At 39.1% G+C, this 20,984-nt stretch overlaps 1 protein-coding gene across 3 annotated transcripts in view; it reads right to left on the bottom strand.

Moving 5' to 3' along the window:
• LOC127419550 (atrial natriuretic peptide-converting enzyme-like) overlaps positions 1–20,984 on the bottom strand; it is an 84,243-nt gene that overhangs the window by 48,447 nt on the left and 14,812 nt on the right. For all 3 annotated transcript variants that reach the window (XM_051661048.1, XM_051661047.1, XM_051661046.1), the window contains exons 6-9: positions 17,233–17,417; positions 16,995–17,108; positions 15,636–15,743; positions 3,543–3,653 (exon numbers count right to left, since the gene is read on the bottom strand). In XM_051661048.1, the coding sequence (XP_051517008.1) occupies positions 3,543–3,653; positions 15,636–15,743; positions 16,995–17,108; positions 17,233–17,417 (518 nt within the window). The remainder of the gene's footprint in view (positions 1–3,542; positions 3,654–15,635; positions 15,744–16,994; positions 17,109–17,232; positions 17,418–20,984) is intronic.

Consider the following 20,984-nt stretch of genomic DNA (forward strand, 5'->3'; position numbering starts at 1 on the left):
TGTATAATGTGTGTTATGTAGTGTATAAAGTGTGTAGTGTATAGTGTGTGTTATGTAGTGTATAATGTGTGTAGTGTGTAGTGTGTGTTATGTAGTGTATAATGTGTGTTGTGTAGTGTATAATGTGTGTTATGTAGTGTATAATGTGTGTAGTGTATAGTGTGTGTTATGTAGTGTATAGTGTGTATTATGTAGTGTATAGTGTGTATTATGTAGTGTATAGTGTGTGTTATGTCGTGTATAGTGTGTGTTATGTAGTGTATAGTGTGTATTATGTAGTGTATAGTGTGTATTATGTAGTGTATAGTGTGTGTTATGTCGTGTATAGTGTGTTATGTAGTGTATAGTGTGTGTTATGTAGTGTATAATGTGTGTAGTGTGTAGTGTGTGTTATGTAGTGTATAATGTGTGTTGTGTAGTGTATAATGTGTGTTATGTAGTGTATAATGTGTGTAGTGTATAGTGTGTGTTATGTAGTGTATAGTGTGTATTATGTAGTGTATAGTGTGTGTTATGTCATGTGTAGTGTGTTATGTAGTGTATAGTGTGTGTTATGTAGTGTATAGTGTGTGTTATGTCATGTGTAGTGTGTTATGTAGTGTATAGTGTGTATTATGTAGTGTATAGTGTGTGTTATGTAGTGTATAGTGTGTATTATGTAGTGTATAGTGTGTATTATGTAGTGTATAGTGTGTGTTATGTAGTGTATAGTGTGTATTATGTAGTGTATAGTGTGTATTATGTAGTGTATAGTGTGTTATGTCGTGTATAGTGTGTATTATGTAGTGTATAGTGTGTTATGTCGTGTATAGTGTGTTATGTCGTGTATAGTGTGTTATGTCATGTGTAGTATGTTGTGTGTAGTATATAGTGTGTGTTATGTAGTGTATAATGTGTGTAGTGTATAGTGTGTGTTATGTAGTGTATAGTGTGTATTATGTAGTGTATAGTGTGTATTATGTAGTGTATAGTGTGTATTATGTAGTGTATAGTGTGTGTTACGTCGTGTATAGTGTGTGTTATGTCGTGTATAGTGTGTATTATGTAGTGTATAGTGTGTATTATGTAGTGTATAGTGTGTATTATGTAGTGTATAGTGTGTATTATGTAGTGTATAGTGTGTGTTATGTAGTGTATAGTGTGTATTATGTAGTGTATAGTGTGTATTATGTAGTGTATAGTGTGTTATGTCGTGTATAGTGTGTATTATGTAGTGTATAGTGTGTTATGTCGTGTATAGTGTGTTATGTAGTGTATAGTGTGTTATGTCGTGTATAGTGTGTTATGTCATGTGTAGTGTGTTATGTAGTGTATAGTGTGTATTATGTAGTGTATAGTGTGTGTTATGTAGTGTATAGTGTGTGTTATGTCATGTGTAGTGTGTTATGTAGTGTATAGTGTGTATTATGTAGTGTATAGTGTGTATTATGTAGTGTATACTGTGTGTTATGTAGTGTATAGTGTGTGTTATGTAGTGTATAGTGTGTGTTATGTCATGTGTAGTGTGTTATGTAGTGTATAGTGTGTATTATGTAGTGTATAGTGTGTATTATGTAGTGTATAGTGTGTTATGTAGTGTATAGTGTGTTATGTCGTGTATAGTGTGTATTATGTAGTGTATAGTGTGTGTTATGTAGTGTATAGTGTGTATTATGTAGTGTATAGTGTGTTATGTCGTGTATAGTGTGTATTATGTAGTGTATAGTGTGTTATGTCGTGTATAGTGTGTTATGTAGTGTATAGTGTGTTATGTCGTGTATAGTGTGTTATGTCATGTGTAGTATGTTGTGTGTAGTATATAGTGTGTGTTATGTAGTGTATAATGTGTGTAGTGTATAGTGTGTATTATGTAGTGTATAGTGTGTATTATGTAGTGTATAGTGTGTATTATGTAGTGTATAGTGTGTATTATGTAGTGTATAGTGTGTTATGTAGTGTATAGTGTGTTATGTCGTGTATAGTGTGTATTATGTAGTGTATAGTGTGTATTATGTAGTGTATAGTGTGTATTATGTAGTGTATAGTGTGTTATGTAGTGTATAGTGTGTTATGTCGTGTATAGTGTGTTATGTAGTGTATAGTGTGTGTTATGTAGTGTATAGTGTGTTATGTAGTGTATAGTGTGTGTTATGTAGTGTATAGTGTGTGTTATGTCATGTGTAGTGTGTTATGTCATGTGTAGTATGTTGTGTGTAGTATATAGTGTGTGTTATGTAGTGTATAGTGTGTATTATGTAGTGTATAGTGTGTGTTATGTAGTGTATAGTGTGTTATGTCGTGTATAGTGTGTATTATGTAGTGTATAGTGTGTTATGTCATGTGTAGTGTGTTATGTCATGTGTAGTATGTTGTGTGTAGTATATAGTGTGTGTTATGTAGTGTATAGTGTGTGTTATGTAGTGTATAGTGTGTTATGTAGTGTATAGTGTGTGTTATGTAGTGTATAGTGTGTGTTATGTAGTGTATAGTGTGTTATGTAGTGTATAGTGTGTGTTATGTAGTGTATAGTGTGTGTTATGTCATGTGTAGTGTGTTATGTCATGTGTAGTATGTTGTGTGTAGTATATAGTGTGTGTTATGTAGTGTATAGTGTGTATTATGTAGTGTAGTGTATTATGTAGTGTATAGTGTGTGTTATGTCGTGTATAGTGTGTTATGTAGTGTATAGTGTGTGTTATGTCGTGTATAGTGTGTATTATGTAGTGTATAGTGTGTTATGTAGTGTATAGTGTGTTATGTCATGTGTAGTGTGTTATGTCATGTGTAGTATGTTGTGTGTAGTATATAGTGTGTGTTATGTCGTGTATAGTGTGTATTATGTAGTGTATAGTGTGTGTTATGTAGTGTATAGTGTGTGTTATGTAGTGTATAGTGTGTATTGTGTAGTGTATAGTGTGTGTTATGTCGTGTATAGTGTGTTATGTAGTGTATAGTGTGTATTATGTAGTGTATAGTGTGTATTATGTAGTGTATAGTGTGTGTTACGTAGTGTATAGTGTGTGTTACGTAGTGTATAGTGTGTTATGTAGTGTATAGTGTGTGTTATGTAGTGTATAGTGTGTGTTATGTCGTGTATAGTGTGTGTTATGTCGTGTATAGTGTGTATTATGTAGTGTATAGTGTGTTATGTCATGTGTAGTGTGTTATGTCATGTGTAGTATGTTGTGTGTAGTATATAGTGTGTTATGCAATGTATAGTGTGTGTTATGTAGTGTATAGTGTGTTATGTTGTGTGTAGTGTATAGTGTGTTATGTTGTGTATAGTGTGTTATGTTGTGTGTAGTGTATAGTGTGTTATGTTGTGTGTAGTGTATAGTGTGTTATGTTGTGTATAGTGTGTTATGTTGTGTGTAGTGTATAGTGTGTTATGTTGTGTGTAGTGTATAGTGTGTTATGTAGTGTATAGTGTGTTATGTTGTGTATAGTGTGTTATGTTGTGTGTAGTGTATAGTGTGTTATGTAGTGTATAGTGTGTTATGTTGTGTATAGTGTGTTATGTTGTGTGTAGTGTATAGTGTGTTATGTTGTGTGCAGTGTCTCACAGCAGTTTAGCTCGTCACTTTTGTCCAGGCAGTCATGATCTCCATCACAGAGCCAGTCTCTGGGAACACAGCGTCCTCCTCCACAGTGATGCTCTTTCACAGGGTCACACACTACAGAAAATAAAGGGAACACTTATTTCCACTTCAATAAACATCAAAGAACTGTTGAATGTCACAGTATGTCAACGACAACACATTATTCTGCAGGTAAATTTAAAAAAAAATCATTACAATTCACATTAATCAAATGTTTAAATTGTATCTATATGAGGTACTGAAGTAACAAAACACATAAGCAGAGTTTGTCTCTACATCATTGCTATTAGAAATATTTGAGTACATTGAGGCCTGACTGTATCTTCAGACTTGAGTCAAATCTTTATCACTCAAATGATGTGAGCAGGACAAATGATGGTTGTAGATCAGCTCTTTGAGGGTTTGAGTCGAGAGCTTTGGGTAATCAGCGCTTATGTATCAACTAAACTAGCACAACGCTACAACACCTTCTGTGTGTACATGGTCACCTCATGATGGGGAGATCAACATGCAAACTCTTTAAGACATTACTCCTCTGGCCTCCATCATCTCGTCCTACAATCACTCCGACTACTGAAGATGTTTTCACTGTTAAGATAACACTCCTTCACAGCCAACCAGCACTTACATGCAATCCTCCTCTCCAGACGTCTCTGCAAAAGTCCTACCAACAGTCCTGAGAGCCTGTGCCCTCCCATCTTCTAGAAGCCATCTCTACTCCCACCGTTCTTCACTGACATCTATCCCACCACATTCAAGCAGGCTCAGGTGACACCACCGCTTAAAATAACAACACTTAACCCTACACTACAGTTAAATGACAGAGCTCTCTCTGCCCACCACTTACTGGAAGTTTACTGGAGTTACTCTGTAGATACTACTGAGGTGGATTAACATTCACAAGTATGAATCCTTGCAATTATTATATATATATATATATTTTAAATAACTATGCAGTGTAAATGTCTCCATTGAGAGAATGCTCATGGTTCAATGTTGACATTGTGACAAATGTTCATCCATTCAGATTCTTTTTCAGTGAAGTATAACTTTTCATTCAGTTTTCACAGTATTTCTAAATAAAAAATGTTTACGTGATATGAAGAAAATGCTGTTGAAAGTTTTGTTTCAAAAGGGGGCGTGACCAAATACATTTGAGAACCACTGGTCTAGCTCCAGATCATCTGTTCTCATTCTGTGTGTCTGCATATAGAACAAACACTGGACCTGCACTCACGTCTACTGTACATCACTGTTCTGGTGTGTACTCGTCCAGCCAAGTTACTGCAGCACTGTTTTTATTTTTTTGGATTTTTTTTTTGGAATTCTCAATGTGTTCTAAGTCCTCGTGGTGGTGTAGTGATGTCATTCAGCCTCAATCCGGGTAGCGGAGGATGAATCTCAGTTGCCTCCGCGTCTGAGACCGTCAATCCGCGCATCTTATCACGTGACTTGTTGAACGCGTTACCACGGAGACATAGCGCGTGGAGACTTTACACTATTCTCCGCGGCATCCACACACAACTCACCACATGCCCCACCGAGAGCGAGAACCACATTATAGCGACCACGAGGAGGTTACCCCATGTGACTCTACCCTCCCTAGCAACCAGGCCAATTTGGTTGCTTAGGAGACCTGACTGGAGTCACTCAGCTCACCCTGGATTCAAACTCACGACTCCAGGGGTGGTAGTCAGCATCTTTACTTTCTGAGCTACCCAGACCCCCTACTGCAGCACTTCTAATGCTCGTCATTTTAGGATGAAGAAATTTCAAAATCATCACCAAAAACAGTCATGAAAATAGTTTTCATTAACCACTGTACATTTGATTGTGTGCATAATATTCCAGATGTTGTAATGATTAATGAAAACAACAAAAGTTGGCTGTTGTTTTAAAATGTTCATGAAGGATTGTTTTATTACAGAGCTGGGTTATTGCAATAAATAATGCATCATCTGTTGCTTTATTTGTTGATTGTTTTGCACATGAACACAATCAATGTATACAAGGTCCTTCACATTGCTACACTTGGACAGAGACGGGCTAAATAACTGGCATACTTGTGCTCTGTGTCAGCAGTTTATCCATATGAAGAAGCTGCATCTATGTACAGTAAACTCTTGTGTGTACTGTTATTTTTACTCCATGTCTGTAGATATGGACACTTGCTGTCAGGGCTTGAGTTGAGGGGGATACGAGAGGATGCCATTCCCCTTGTTAAAAGACACATCAAAAAACATCCCCCTTGTAAAACCACCATCCCCTCTTACCATCCCCTTTAGAAAAAATTTTGGCAGCCGCTGAAGCAAAATTTATGATGCTCACCTTGCTTTTGCCACTTTACAAATGCTAAATAAATATACTTCTCATGTTGTACGCAGATGTGATTGAAGACTGGTTTCGACTGCGTGTCGTGCGATCCACTAAGAATATCTCGCCCAAGTGATGCGCTCTTTTCTATCCTACTATTGTATTTCAGGAGCACGCATGTCCGCGCCTCAACCAGGCTTCCCTCGATATGTGAGCTCTGGTAACAGGAGAGTGCAGAATGGATCACACGTGTGATTAAATTGGGCTACCCTTTATATCCTGATTTGAATTCTACATTTTTCGATTATAAAGATCTATGGAGCAATTCAACCATTTGAAATGGCTACAGCACTGACATTCTGAACAGCACTGACGAGGGAAAGAGAAAACACCTGCAACAGCATCAGCCTGGTTTGAATTCAGATATTCCTAAAATCAAAATGATTCCTAAATAATGAAAAATTGTTTCTCAATGCTAAAAACACGTTCTCGTTCTTGTGAAAATCAGTCTTGCCTAACTACATTGAAAGAGCGAACTCAGAAGACATGAGGACGTAAACTGCATCTATGCGAGTTTTGAGATGTGCTGTGATATATAGATTCAACAAACTCTTAATTATTTTGGAGGTGGGCGATGACGTCAAACAAGTCCACAAGAACATAAGAACACAAAAAGAACGGACATTTAGAAACAGCCAATATCATGTTATGGAGTAGGAAACAAACATTTACTATATGTTTACACAGTCCCAAATCAGTAGAGGTTTACTCATAAATATTATATTTAGGCCTATAGAAATAAGGTGTTTAGTTAGTTTGATTTCCCACAGCACCCTGAAGTACAAAAAAACTGTTGAATTCAGAAGTTTCTAGATGCTCAGATGATCAAAAACAAATATAATTAATTACGAACCTGAAATGCAACTACTGTACATTTCTTAAATATTAATTTCAATTATGTAAAAAAAAAGAAAAAAAAAACCCTGTATCGTGATGAATGTGTATGTCAGCCACCACCGAAGACCATTTTTGTCCCAGGAAAAACCCCGAACTGTGTCATGAATTACTTTGAACTAAACATGCAAATAAAACATTTTAATTCTCTACTAATAAAGGGATTAGTCGTGTGGCGCCATGCGAGTGTCTGACGTGTGAACGGCGAGCTCTGTGCACTTTGCTAGTTTTTAATTCTTTTTGTGTCATAAACTGGTGAGATTCAATACACCCTGAGTCTTAACTGTTCTAAGAAGTCAACATGTCAAAGAATTTAAAATCCTTGGGCTCTGGAGATATTAAAAGACACTTACGTGCTCAAGCTGACACCCCTGACAGGGCCGCAGACCAGGGACTCAAGTTTGGATGGTGCAGCGTGTGAAATTCAACGTCAACTGTCCAGCATGTCGGTGAGGCTGACTTGGAGGATCTTGCTGTAAAGCGTCGATCGAACACTTCCATGGAGGCGGAACGATTATCTGGAGTCATCGGAGAGGGAGTTAGCTGCTAACCCGCTAGCGACCAAGGCAGATTTGGAATGCGTTTGGGAAAAGTTGGAAGACCTTGAGAATCGTAATCGGCGAAACAACGTCCGCATTCATGGAATTCATGAGGAAGGCCGAGATATGGCTAAATTCCTAGACGAGCTCTTCCCGAGTCTGCTCGACATAACAGGCCAAAAGCTGGAAATCAAACGAGCTCACAGAGTCCCGGCTTGGAGATCCGCTGAAGGAGACAGGCCCCGATCAATTCTGGCCAAATTTCTGAGATCATCTGATAAAGATCTTGTGTTACGTGAGGTGAGGAGTAAAGGAAGGCTTTCTTGGAAGAATCACAGCATTTTCTTGTTCCCAGACTTTGTGAATTCGACAAGAGAGAAACGTGATCGATTCAAGGAATGCAAGAAACTCTTACATCAACGGAAGATCGCTTTTGCACTGATGTTCCCGGCCAAACTGAGAATAGATACTAAGGATGGCCACAAAATATTTACATGCCCACAGCAAGCATTGTCCTTCATAAAAACATTGGGGTGAGTAAACCATTGGATGATTTTCATGTTGCCCCCAAGTGAGCTCGACTCACTGTACATACACTTCACTGTCTGAGGAAGCTGGGCACCTTTCTTGTTTCTTTGTGTGCTGGTTCTGCCTAGAGGCTGGAGTTTGTTTTGTGGAATAACACTCCTTCGGGACAGTCGTGGATGAATCTGCTTGTTCTTTGTGCTTATGCCTCCTATTGGCTGGAGTTTGTTTTATGGAGGATTTTTTGCAGGATATTGGAAGGATTAGGTCATCTGCTGCACTCATAATCAGCCGGCTCACTGAACATTTGTTTGACTGTCCAAGGAAGCTGAATGGCTTTTTTTTTTTTTTTTGTACTGGTTCCACTAGTGTCTGGAGTTTGTTTTGAGGACGAACACACCTTCGAGACAGTTTTGTTAATGAATCTACACGTTCTTTGTGTTTATTCCATCTATTGGCTGGAGTTTTTTTAATAGATTATTTTCTGTTATGTAATTCTGTCTCACAAAATTTGTACAGAAGCACCGGACTTGAGCAATCCGACAGCAAAGTTGTCGCGGGGGCTCTCGTAGGCGTACATAGACTGTTTGAGTTTAGAGGGATGGACGCCGGTTGGCGCTGTTGTGCGCGGGGTTAATGCGCATGTTTTTATTTTTTCTGTTTGTGGGGTGGACATGTTTTCTTTAGTGCTGGCTCAAGTAAGAGCAGGGAAGTCATTACATCGATAAGCAAACATCTACAATTCAAATGTCTCAAACAGATTAAAGATAAATTAGGAAGAGTCATTATTGTTTTGGCAGAAATTCAGGGGCAAAGGTTGATTTTGGCTAATATTTACGCACCTAACGCTGATGATCTGGGCTTTTTTATAGATCTTGAAGGGATGTTGCAAACCGCTGGCACCCCTCATGATATAATATTGGGAGGAGACTTTAATCTTTTGATGGATTCAGTCCTTGATCATAGTGAAGCAAATGTGTGTAAACCCCCTAGAGCAACACTGATGCTTCACAGGATGTGTAAAAATCTTGGTCATACAGATATTTGGAGACTTTTGAACCCATCTGGTAGGGACTATACATTTTTTTTAATCAGTCCATAAGATTTATTCTAGAATATATATATATATATATAAGTTTACATGTAAACATGTTTACAATGTTTACATGGAGACCAACTGGTCCTCAGTATCCTCTGTGGGCGTGGCTTGGGAGGCACTTAAGGCGGTTCTTAAGGGTCGGATCATACAGTATGCCTCATTCACCAAACAATCCAAAGAACGAGAACTCGTGGAGTTGGAAGGAAATATTAAAAGTGCAGAGGCAGAGCTGAAGCGCAGAATGTCGTCTGATGGCCTCAGAGAATTGACCCGATTGAAATACAGATATAATACTGTTTTGTCACAGAAAGTGGAGTTTTGGTTATTCAGGGCAAGACAGTCATACTTTGAGTCATGGGATAAAGCAGGAAAACTTTTGGCTAGATATATAAAGCAGAGAGAGTCTTTTTCTATCATTCCCTCAGTGAAATCTTCTGGTGGTGACATTTTTACCTCGGCTATTGATATTAATAATGCCTTTAAAGAATTCTACCTTGATCTTTATAGTTCCACGTCTTCATCCACTGATGAAGATATTAGAAACTTTCTGGAACCATTAGATCTCCCTAAACTGACAATTGAGCAAAAAAATTCTCTTGATTCTGAGATAACCTTGGAGGTGCTTGATGAGGTCATTAAGGCCTTGCCTACTGGCAAGGCTCCGGTGCCAGATGGTTTTGCCGCTGAATTTTTAAGATCTTATGCTACAGAACTGGCTCCACTTTTGCTAGAAGTTTATAAAGAATCATTAAAGAATGGAAAGCTTCCCCCAACCATGACACAAGCCCGGATCAGTCTGATTCATAAAAAAGACAAAGATCTAAGCGAGTGTAAAAGTTACCATCCAATTTCCCTGATTCAGCTAGACGTAAAAATATTGCCAAACATTTTAGCTAACCGATTAAGGTATGACATCTCTTATACATATAGATCAAATAAAGGGGTTTATTCGGGGCCGCAGCTCTTCTGATAACATTAGGCGTCTCATCAATATCATGTGGTCAGTGGCAAATGATCAATCTCCGGTCACTGCCATCTCACTTGACACCGAAAAGGTGTTTGACATGGTAGAATGGGATTGTCGTTTTAAGATTTTGGAAATATACGGGTTTGGGAATACTTTTATGGGTTGGATTAAGTTACTTTATAGACACCCGGTAGTGGCGGTTCAAACAAATGAATTAATTTCAGATTATTTAACTCTGGATAGGGGCACTCGGCAGGGTTGCCCTCTTTCCCCATTATTGTTCTGTCTTGCCCTGGAACCATTAGCAGCCGCGATAAGAAAGGAGGATGATTTTCCAGGGGTGATGGCGGGAGGTGTGGTGCATAAACTTTTGTTTATGCAGATGATATTTTATTATTCGTCATGACCATACTAGATCTATGCCTTGCCTCCACAGAATTATTAATTCCTTTTCTAAGTTCTCAGGATACAGAGTTAATTGGTCTAAATCTGAAGCTTTGGCTCTGACAGCATACTGTCCAGTAAAGGCCATCCAGCCGGGCTGGAAGCTTCTATCAAGAGATTATGGGAGAAAGATTTCAATTTGGTATTGGAGGGAGTGTGGGCTAGTATACTAAAAAACATCAAGTCTGCATCTAGAGATGCAAGGGTGCACCTTATGCAATTCAAGATTTTACATAGATTTTATTGGACCCCCACTAGATTGTATAGGCTTGGTCTTAAAGACACACCCACCTGCTGGCGATGCCAATCAGAGGATGGAGACACAACCCATGTCTTTTGGTGGTATACTGAGATCCAGAAATTCTGGTTGAAGGTCAGAATTTTGTGTAACGTGGTGGGCACTCAGGTTTCATTTTGCCCCAGACTCTGTGTTTTGGGCGATGGGGCGGTCATCGATGTGGGGAATAGTCACATAGAGAATTGGGTTCTGACCAGTGTGATGATCGCCAGGCAGGTTATTTTGAGGGGCTGGAGGTCAGCTGGTGCGCCCCCATTTCGGGAGTGGTGCACGGAGATGGGGAGGGTGGCAGCTTTTGAAGAGGTGTCATTTGGATGACTGGGTAACTTAGAATTGTTTGTTGGGAAATGGGGCAATTATTTGGAGTTTTTGGAGGGCTCTTGGGGTGGGGCGTGGAGAGAGTAGTGTAGTTTTGGTTGAGTGTGATTATTTTATATATATATATATTTGTTTGTGTGTGACCACGGGGATGTTTGTTGGGGAGCGGGGTTTAAATGTTGTTTGTGTATATATATATATATATATATATATATATATATATATATATGTTTTTGCTTTTCTTTATTATTGTAAGATTTAATAAAAAATGTTAATTACAAAAAACTCTCTACAAATAATAAATAACAGACTTTAAATAATGATTAGCAAATCAAGTGGATATTCTAAAGAGATGCACAGAAGATTTATACATGTTTGGACATGCCAGATATTATGAGAGGCAATCCCCCAATCAGATCTTTACACATGCACAGTTTGGAAATATACTGCCAGTGTGATGCTTTAGTTGCACAGGGAATCTGGGAACCATGAGCGCACGAGCTCTCTCTCCACTGCGAAAAGGCGCAGGTGTTCTGAAAACACTGGCAAAAGGATATGCTGGTGCGTAGCGATGGGTTGATGTGTTTTCCTCAGTGTTCATGTGAAACTTACATCACTGAAGGTAATGAAAGTTTTCAACAGTTTTGCACACCTTCAAAAAATGGCCAAGAAAACAGTTCAAGGAAATCTTTTGACTTTCTTTAAAAAGAAGAGAACAGAAGGTAAGATGCTGTAATGACTAGTGCACAGTAACAACATGTACGTGTTTTTAACTAAAACATTTTCAAGTTTTCGTCCTGAAAACGCATTTGTGTGTAGAACTACTCTCTTAAACCAGTGGTTCTCAACTGGTTTTGCTTCGTCGCATTTCCTTTTATCTTGCGTAGTTTTTTCATGATTTTCAACTATAAGGGCATGCATCAAATGACATTATTTTTGATATTGATGTCAACAACAAAAGTGAAAGGAAGTTCTCTCCCCCCTTTTAACAATTGAAGAGCATATTTACTTATATGAGCCCATTATTATCCCGTTTGTTTCCTAATTTCAAACATAATTCAAACAGAACATACATATTACACAGGAGGAAAGGCTCCTCATTACCATGGTTAGGTCAGTGTAGCTAATCTTAAATAATAGTAAATATAATAAATAGTTAATAATAATAATAACAATATTAATTAATAATAATAATAATAATAATTATAATAATTATTATTATATATTATTAAATAATTAATAATAATAAATAGTATTTATGAAAAAATAAATACTAGCTGGAACACATCTTGAAACTTTAACTACAGCTGCCACTGTTGATATCAAATGAGGTCTAACTGATTCTACCTTCAGATTATTTCATATGAAACTATACCATTGTCGAAATATAACCATTACTTTTACTCATGTAAAATTGTGAACAATTATGTAATGGTGATGATGTGTAATTATTTTATTTTTTGGCGTATAGCACAGTCACTCTTTTCCTCCTCAGTGCTGTTTGGCATGTCAGGACTGCCTACTGTTTGAGAGGTTCGACTTCCTCCGTAACACTTTAAACTAGAAAAGTCTCACTAGAATTGAATTGGGTCACATCAGTTTTGAGGTCAGCATGCCACAATATCGAGGGAAGCCCGGTTGTTGCACGTGTGCATCAGAGAGCAGAACAGATCATTAGCGTGTGCTGGTAGGCCAACCGTTACACTCGCATGAATGCTTAATCGCATCGCGAAAATATCGCAGTGCAGATGAGAAGCCTTTAGCTGAATGCAAGATTACCATTAAATCCGAATAGACCTGCGACCCACCAGTTGAGAAACCACTGCTGTAGCATCCTTCATAGAAACAGCCCAAACTTCCATTACTAGTTTGGTTATTAGAGCAGAAAAGATGTGTGTGTGTGTGTGTGTGTGTGTGTGTGTGTGTGTGTGTGTGTGTGTGTGACTGAGTGTGTGATTGAGAGAGAAAACCTTTCATGATCTTAACATGGATTGTTTTCACAAAATTGATCATAAAATACAATAACAGTGCATATTGTGGCCATGTATAGATGAAGAAATGCAAACATTACAAATTACAGTCTACTGCATTCAACACATAAACTTTCAATCATCAAGTAGTTATAAAAGCTTCTTTTATGGATTGCATGTGGATTTTATTCATAGAATGAGGCAGAAAGCAGATTATTTATAACCAAATGACAGCTGCAGTGACAGCTTTGTCTGTTCTCTAATAAACATAAAAATACAAGAGACCGCTTGGATAATAAACACAAACCATATATTGCCATAATCATTTATTTATTCATTAGCTAGATGTTCCAACAGTCAAAACAATATTCTAATGCTTTATGCGTCAGTTTTATGGATAATATGGCATGGTAGTCCCTGTCATGAGGCCTGTGGGGTAGGCATGATGTATGACAATTCTTACTGAAGAAATTATAAGTAAACAAATGACAATCCAGCAATATTTCTCTACACGCGCACACTTTTGGACTAAACGTTCTGTTGGATGTTGTTCACTGAAGCCTGCTGAAGACAAATCAACGGGAGTTGACACCATTAAATAGGTTTGTGTGTCTTTATAGGGTAAAGGTTAGTTACATACTGGTCTACATACTTTGTTACGTTTTCATTTTCATAACAGTTGTTTTGATATGCTGACACAAATTAAGAAATTACTCTCACTGTAACATTTATATATACAGTTGTGCTCAAAAGTTTGCATACCCTTGGAGAATTGGTAATATATGTAGCATTTTTAAAGAAAACATGAGTGAGCAGGCAAAACACATTTCTTTTATTTCTTATGGGATTCATATTCAACTGTAGGTTATAACAGAATGGCACAATCATAAAACAAAACATGGCAACAAAGAACAAAATGAAATGACCCCTGTTCAAAAGTCTGCATACCCTTAGTTCTTAATACTGTGTATTGCCCCCTTTAGCATCAATGACAGCGTGCAGTCTTTTGTAATAGTTGTCTATGAGGCCCCAAATTCTTGTAGGTGGTATAGCTGCCCATTCATCTTGGCAAAATGCCTCCAGGTCATGCAAAGTCTTTGGTCATCTTGCATGAACTGCACGTTTGAGATCTCCCCAGAGTGGCTCGATGATATTAAGGTCAGGAGACTGTGATGGCCACTCCAGAACCTTCACCTTTTTCTGCTGTAACCACTGGAGGGTCAGCTTGGCCTTGTGCTTAGGGTCATTGTCATGCTGGAAAGTCCAAGAGTGTCCCATGCGCAGCTTTCATGCAGAAGAATGCAAATTGTCTGCCAGTATTTTCTGATAACATGCTGCATTCATCTTGCCATCAATTTTCACAAGATTCCCCGTGCCTTTAGAGCTCACACCCCCCAAAACATCAGTGAGCCACCACCATGCTTCACAGTGGGGATGGTATTCTTTTCACTATAGGCCTTGTTGACCCCTCTCCAAACATAGCGCTTATGGTTGTGACTATAAAGCTCTATTTTGGTCTCGTCACTCCAAATTACAGTGTTCCAGAAGCTGTGAGGCGTGTCAAGGTGTTGTCAGGTATATTGTAACCGGGCTTTTTTGTGGCATTGGTGCAGTAAAGGCTTCTTTCTGGCAACTCAACCATGCAGCTCATTTTTGTTCAAGTATCGTCGTATTGTGCTCCTTGAAACAACCACACCGTCTTTTTCCAGAGCAGCCTGTATTTCTCCTGAGGTTACCTGTGGGTTTTTCTTTGTATCCTGAACAATTCTTCTGGCAGTTGTGGCTGAAATCTTTCATGGTCTACCTGACCTTGGCTTGGTATCAAGAGATCCCTGAATTTTCCACTTCTTAATAAGTGATTGAACAGTACTGACTGGCATTTTCAAGGCTTTGGATATCTTTTTATATCCTTTTCCATCTTTATAAAGTTCCATTACCTTGTTACGCAGGTCTTTTGACAGTTCTTTTCTGCTCCCCATGGCTCAGTATCTAGCCTGCTCAGTGCATCCACGTGAGAGCTAACAAACTCATTGACTATTTATACACAGACACTAATTGCAATTTAAAAAGCCACAGGTGTGGGAAATTAACCTTTAATTGCCATTTAAACCTGTGTGTGTCACCTTGTGTGTCTGCAACAAGGCCAAACATTCAAGGGTATGTAAACTTTTGATCAGGGCCATTTGGGTGATTTCTGTTATCATTATGATTTAAAAAGGAGCCAAACAACTATGTGATGATAAATGGCTTCATATGATCACTATCCTTAAATAAAAGACAGTTTTCATATTTCCAAAATCAATGCCAAAATTTCACAATTTCTGCCAGGGTATGCAAACTTCTGAGCACAACTGTATATGGTGGAGTGCACCAGCTGGTTGTCACGATTAAATAAGAAATGCATGGCAATAATAAGCATTAAATGAAAATGAAACCGATCATGAGGCCACCACCGATCTTTGCATGATTCCCACCCCCCCCAACAAAGAGATGTTTGACACCACCATCCCCCTTGATATCCTTTTACAAATCAACCATTGCTTGCTATCATATATTTGGATCTGGATGTTATAATATTTTGATGGATTCACTGTGAATGTAAATAAAGCACTTAAAATGTGAGAACTCACCACAGTTTTGCTCATCGCTGAGATCACCGCAGTCGTCGTATCCGTCACACACAAGATCAGAACTGACACAGCGACCGGTAGAACACACATACTGATCGTCTGCACAGGCTGAAGACAACAGAAAGACAATCACTATGAGCTCAGAACATGAGAAGGTCATGTTACTCCAGTGGAGGGAAACGGTCGTGTGAGACGTGGTCTAGTGCAGTGTTTCTCAATCCTGCTACTGGAGGAGGGTTAGTCTTGTCTCCCTTCAGGTCCTGTAACCTTGTGGAGTACAGTAAGATTGAAACAATGGCCTAGTGGGTTACAACATTTATTATTAAAAGTTAACTAGATTACAAACTATTTTTAACCTCCTGAGACCCGAGTGCTGTGTGCATTTTCCATTTCCCTTTTTGATTTGTAACTAGTAGCCCTAAATAAACTTGTAAAAAAAAAAAGGTTTTTGGAGAGCAAATAGTTTTCCTAAAAATTTATGTCCTATATTGAAAGTTATAGGATGCACCCTTGCTCCCTAATTAGTGTTTAACCTCCAGTGTGCTGTCTGTTTGCACTGGTCTCAGAACAGTTTGAAATGCACCTTATTTTCATCCTAACTCCATATAAAGCCTCTGAAAGCAACATTTTCCAGCTTGTGGATGAACCCATTGATTCTCAATGTGATAATGCACAGTAAATATAGGATTTCTTAGGTAATTAAGGCTTATTAACCTTCAGGGAGGTCATCATGTTTTACAGTGTGCTGTTTCGTGATAAATCACTGAATTTTTAAAAATGGCATATTGGATGAAACTAGAGACTCAAATCTTTTGAATCATACAGGTTTCAACATAAAAACTTAATGAGATTTCTTACCAGATGTAGATTTTTTTGCTGTTTCTTCCAAAGACAAACTTCACTGAGATCGGCACCATGTTGTTTTGTCACATGACTCGGTGCTTCTAAAGTTTAAACCTTTAATGACAGCCCAGAGTGTCCTGAACTGCGATCAGTTAGTTTAAATTAAATGAAATTATGCGTAGTGTATAGCGAAGAAAGAACACAACGTACGTGCATGAGGATGCAGGGTCACATGAGGTTAAAGATATACAATATAATGTTGCATTTTACAATTCTTACTCAAATTTTGCATTGATATTTCCTAAGTTCAAGCAGTGTGCTCTGTTGCATACTGCACATCTTTGCAAATATTCAGGTCATCTGGGTATTGCCTGCATACAGGAAATGTCCATACAGTGCAAATGACACATACTGCATTCCTAGTAGGAGTATGCCACACTGCTACATACTGCCCAGCATATATAATAGTGCGCTAGGTCATGTGACACTCTCCGAGTGTAGCACACACACACTTACTGCAATCTGCCTCGTCACTCCAGTCATCGCAGTCGTTGTATCCATTGCACACCAGTTTCCGAGGGACACATATTCCGCTTGCACACAGGAAGTTGTCACTTCCTCCGCACATAGCTTAAGACAAAATAAACAAATTCACAACAAAGATAAATACTTAGATCTTTATCATTCAGAATATTATAACAAAATACTAGTATTTCTAACCCGCTGTGAATCAGTGTATGTGTGTGTGACTTACAGAGTTTTCCTCTGGCGTGTCGTGGTGTGTAACACACTGGTGTGTTCTCAGCAGTTGTTCCGCTGTTATTGGTGAACTGAGAACATCGCAGAAACTCCGGCCAGGACGCGTTAAACATCTGCAGCATGGGTTCACAGCCTTCACGCGCCGCTTCACAGAATGACTGACATGGCAGCACAAGAGTCCTGTGACATCACAACAATCATTAGAGAGATACACACACACACACACAACTCACTACAACACTACATACTACAGTGCTGCACTTACACATCTGATCTAGTGTTTTACTGTTCAGTACTGGTGCAGTAACACCTCTTGTGTTGTGATTATTCACTGATTGTTTCATTCTCATTTGTGAGCTGCTCTGAATAAAAGCATCAACTAAATAAATAAATGTACATTTACACTGAGGTCCTAAAGTCTGACACCACATCTGGCATTTCTGAAATAAAGATTTTAGGGTTTAGGAAAATGTGAAATGTGAAGAACTTGAAGCACACAAGAATCTCTGTGGAATATTCTCAAATGATGCTGGAGAACATGATCATCAGCTCCAGTGAAGGCTGTCATATAACATACAACGACATTCAGATTTTGTTTTCAACTCTACATTGAAACTGTTTTGCTGACAAAAATTTTTTTTTAAAAAATGCAAAAATACAAACAATAATAAAGTGCATTAGTTTGGACTTCACTGTCTCTCACACACACAGTGTGTGTGTGTCCTCTTTATTGCCTGGCATTAAGGATGTGTTTCAGGCGATCTGATCACAAGTGGACAGGCACAATCACCATACTGTACCTGGTAATATGCACCCCTTTTGACCAGTTGTGTTCAGATTTCGAGGGTAGGGTCTCTGATTTCATGACTGCATACATCAATCATTACGTCAGTGCGCTACTGCATGATAATAAAGCGCAAAAAAGTAGAACAACAATTAAGCGGAAAAAAAGTGGTGTATCTTTACTGCCAAATACACAGTACTTGCATTTAATCTAAGCCCGTTTAGAGCAGAATTCCCAGTTATTTCAATGAAGTACCTGTAACTGAGCTTTAGATGCGTGTTCTCATCTGTGTCACTTTATGCTAACATCAGACACGCTGAAATAGTTCTGTGAACTTGTGCATGTATGCAAATTTTCAAAATTTTCGACTGGACAGTTATTTCCTGTTAAAACCACACATAACCTGCAGTTTAAAAATCTTGTTTTAGAGTTCTGGTGGCACCTTGCGAGGGTTGGATGTGTGAACGGCGAGCTCTGCGCACTTTGCTAGTTTTATTACTATTTGTGTCATATACCGGAGAGATTCGACACACCCTGATCCATAACTGTTCTATGAAGACAATATGTCAAAGAATTTAAAATCCTTGGGCTCTGGAGACATTAAAAGACACTTATGTACTCAAGCTGATACCCCAGACAGGGCCACAGACTTGGTTTGGATGATGCGGCTGGAGAAATCCAGCGTCAACTGTCCAGCATGTCTGTGATGCTGACGAAGGTCGTTGCTGACTTGGAGGATCTTGCTCTAATACGTCGATCGATTGCGGCCATGGAGTCTAAATTCTCTGAGTTTGTTACAAGAATCGGGGACGTCGAGAAACGGATCGATTATCTGGAGTCATCGGAGAGGGAATTAGCTGCTAATCCGCTAGCAACCAAAGTAGATTTGGAGTGCGTTTGGGAAAAACTGGAGGATTTGGTGAATCGTAATCGACGAAACAACCGAATTGTTGGAATTCCTGAGCATGAAGAAGGCCGAGATATGGTGAAATTCCTAGACGAGCTCTTCCCGAGCCTGCTGGACATAACAGGCCACAAGCTGGAAATCGAGCGAGCTCACAGAGTTCCGGCTCGCAGATTCGCTGAGGGAGACAGGCCCCGATCAATTCTGGCTAAATTTCTGAGATCATCCGATAATGATCTTGTGTTACGTGAGGCGAGGAGTAAAGGAAGGCTTTCTTGGAAGAACCACAGCATTTTCTTGTTCCCAGACTTTGCGAATTCGACGAGAGAAACGTGATCGAGTTCAAGAAATGCAAGAAACTCTTACATCAACGGAAGATCACTTTTGCACTGATGTTCCCGGCCAAACTGAGAATAGATACTAAGGATGGCCACAAAATATTTACATGCCCACAGCAAGCACTGTCTTTCACAGAGACAGTGGGGTGAGTAAACCATTTGGTGTTTCTCATGTTGCTGTTTACTGGGCCTGACTCACTGAACATTCTCTTGACTGTCTGAGGAAGCTGGGCACCTTTTCGTCTCTTTTTGTGCTGGTTTTAGTTTGTTTTGTGTAATATAATTTATTTGGGACAGCTTGTGGATAAATCTGCACATTTTGTGATTAACATTTTTTATTGATTCCCACAGAAGACACGAAAAACAAAACATATATACATGGAATCAACATTTAATCCCCACCACTACCCCTCCAAATCCCCAACCTCACCCCCAACAAACACTCCCGTGGTCACATGAGCATATTCACACACACACACACACACACACACACACACACACACACACACACACACACACACACACAAATAAAAATCACACACAACTACATCTAAACCTCTCTCTCTGCTACCTCTCCCTGAGAGCCCTCCAAAAACACCAACCACTTGCCCCACTTCCCAACAAACAAATCCAAATTACCCTGTCTACTAAATATAATTTCCTCCTACGCCGCCACCCTCCCCATCTCCGCGCTCCACTCCTGAAATGGGAGCGCTCCAGCCGACTTCCATCCCCTCAAAACAATCTGTCTGGCAACCATCACACTGGTCAGGACCCAGTTCTTTATGTTTTTATTCTCAACATCGATGACCTCCCCCATCACCTAAAATACAGAGTCTGGGGCAAAACGAAATCCGAGTGCCCAACACGTCACACACAAAACTCTGAACCTTCATCCAAGGGTGGGTGTGTCTTTAAGACAAAGCCTATACAATCTAGAGGGGGTCCAATAAAATCTATGTAAAATCTTAAATTGCATTAGGTGCACCCTTGCATCTCTAGAGGGAGTGTGGGCTAGGATTCTAAAAAACATCAAGTCTGCATCTAGAGATGCAAGGGTTCGCCTTATGCAACTGAAAATTTTACATAGATTTTATTGGACCCCCTACTAGATTGAATAGTCTTGGTCTTAAAGACACACCCACCTGCTGGCGATGCCAATCAGAAGATGGGGACACAATCCATGTCTTTTGGCGGTGTGTTAAGATCCAGGAGTTTTGGTTGAAGGTTCAGAGTTTTATGTGTGACGTATTGGGCACTCGGCTTTCATTTTGCCCCAGACTCTGTATTTTGGGTGATGGGGCGGTCATCAATATGGAGGATAAACACAAAGAGTTGGGTCCTAACTAGCGTCATGATCCCCAGACAGATTCTTTTAAGGGGTTAGAGGTCGGCTGGAGCGTCCCCATTTCATGAGTGGTGCTCAGAGATGGGGAGGGTGGCGGCCTTTGAAGAAGGGTCTTTTAGAAGACTAGGAAAATTTAATTTGTTTATGGAGAAATGGGGCAGATACCTGACGTTGCTGGATGTGTAATTATTATTATGATTTTTTTTATCTTTTTATTTTTGTGTGTGTCTATAGTCATGTGTATATACTCATGTTTGTTGGGGGTGAGGGTGGGGTTAAGGAATGGGAGGGGTGGTTGTGGGGTTTAAATGTCGATTCCATATATATATATATATGTTTTGTTTAGCTCTTGTATATGTGTTTTGTAGAAATC

The sequence above is a fragment of the Myxocyprinus asiaticus genome, chromosome 28, assembly GCF_019703515.2.
Source record: "Myxocyprinus asiaticus isolate MX2 ecotype Aquarium Trade chromosome 28, UBuf_Myxa_2, whole genome shotgun sequence".
Taxonomy (NCBI): domain Eukaryota; kingdom Metazoa; phylum Chordata; class Actinopteri; order Cypriniformes; family Catostomidae; genus Myxocyprinus; species Myxocyprinus asiaticus.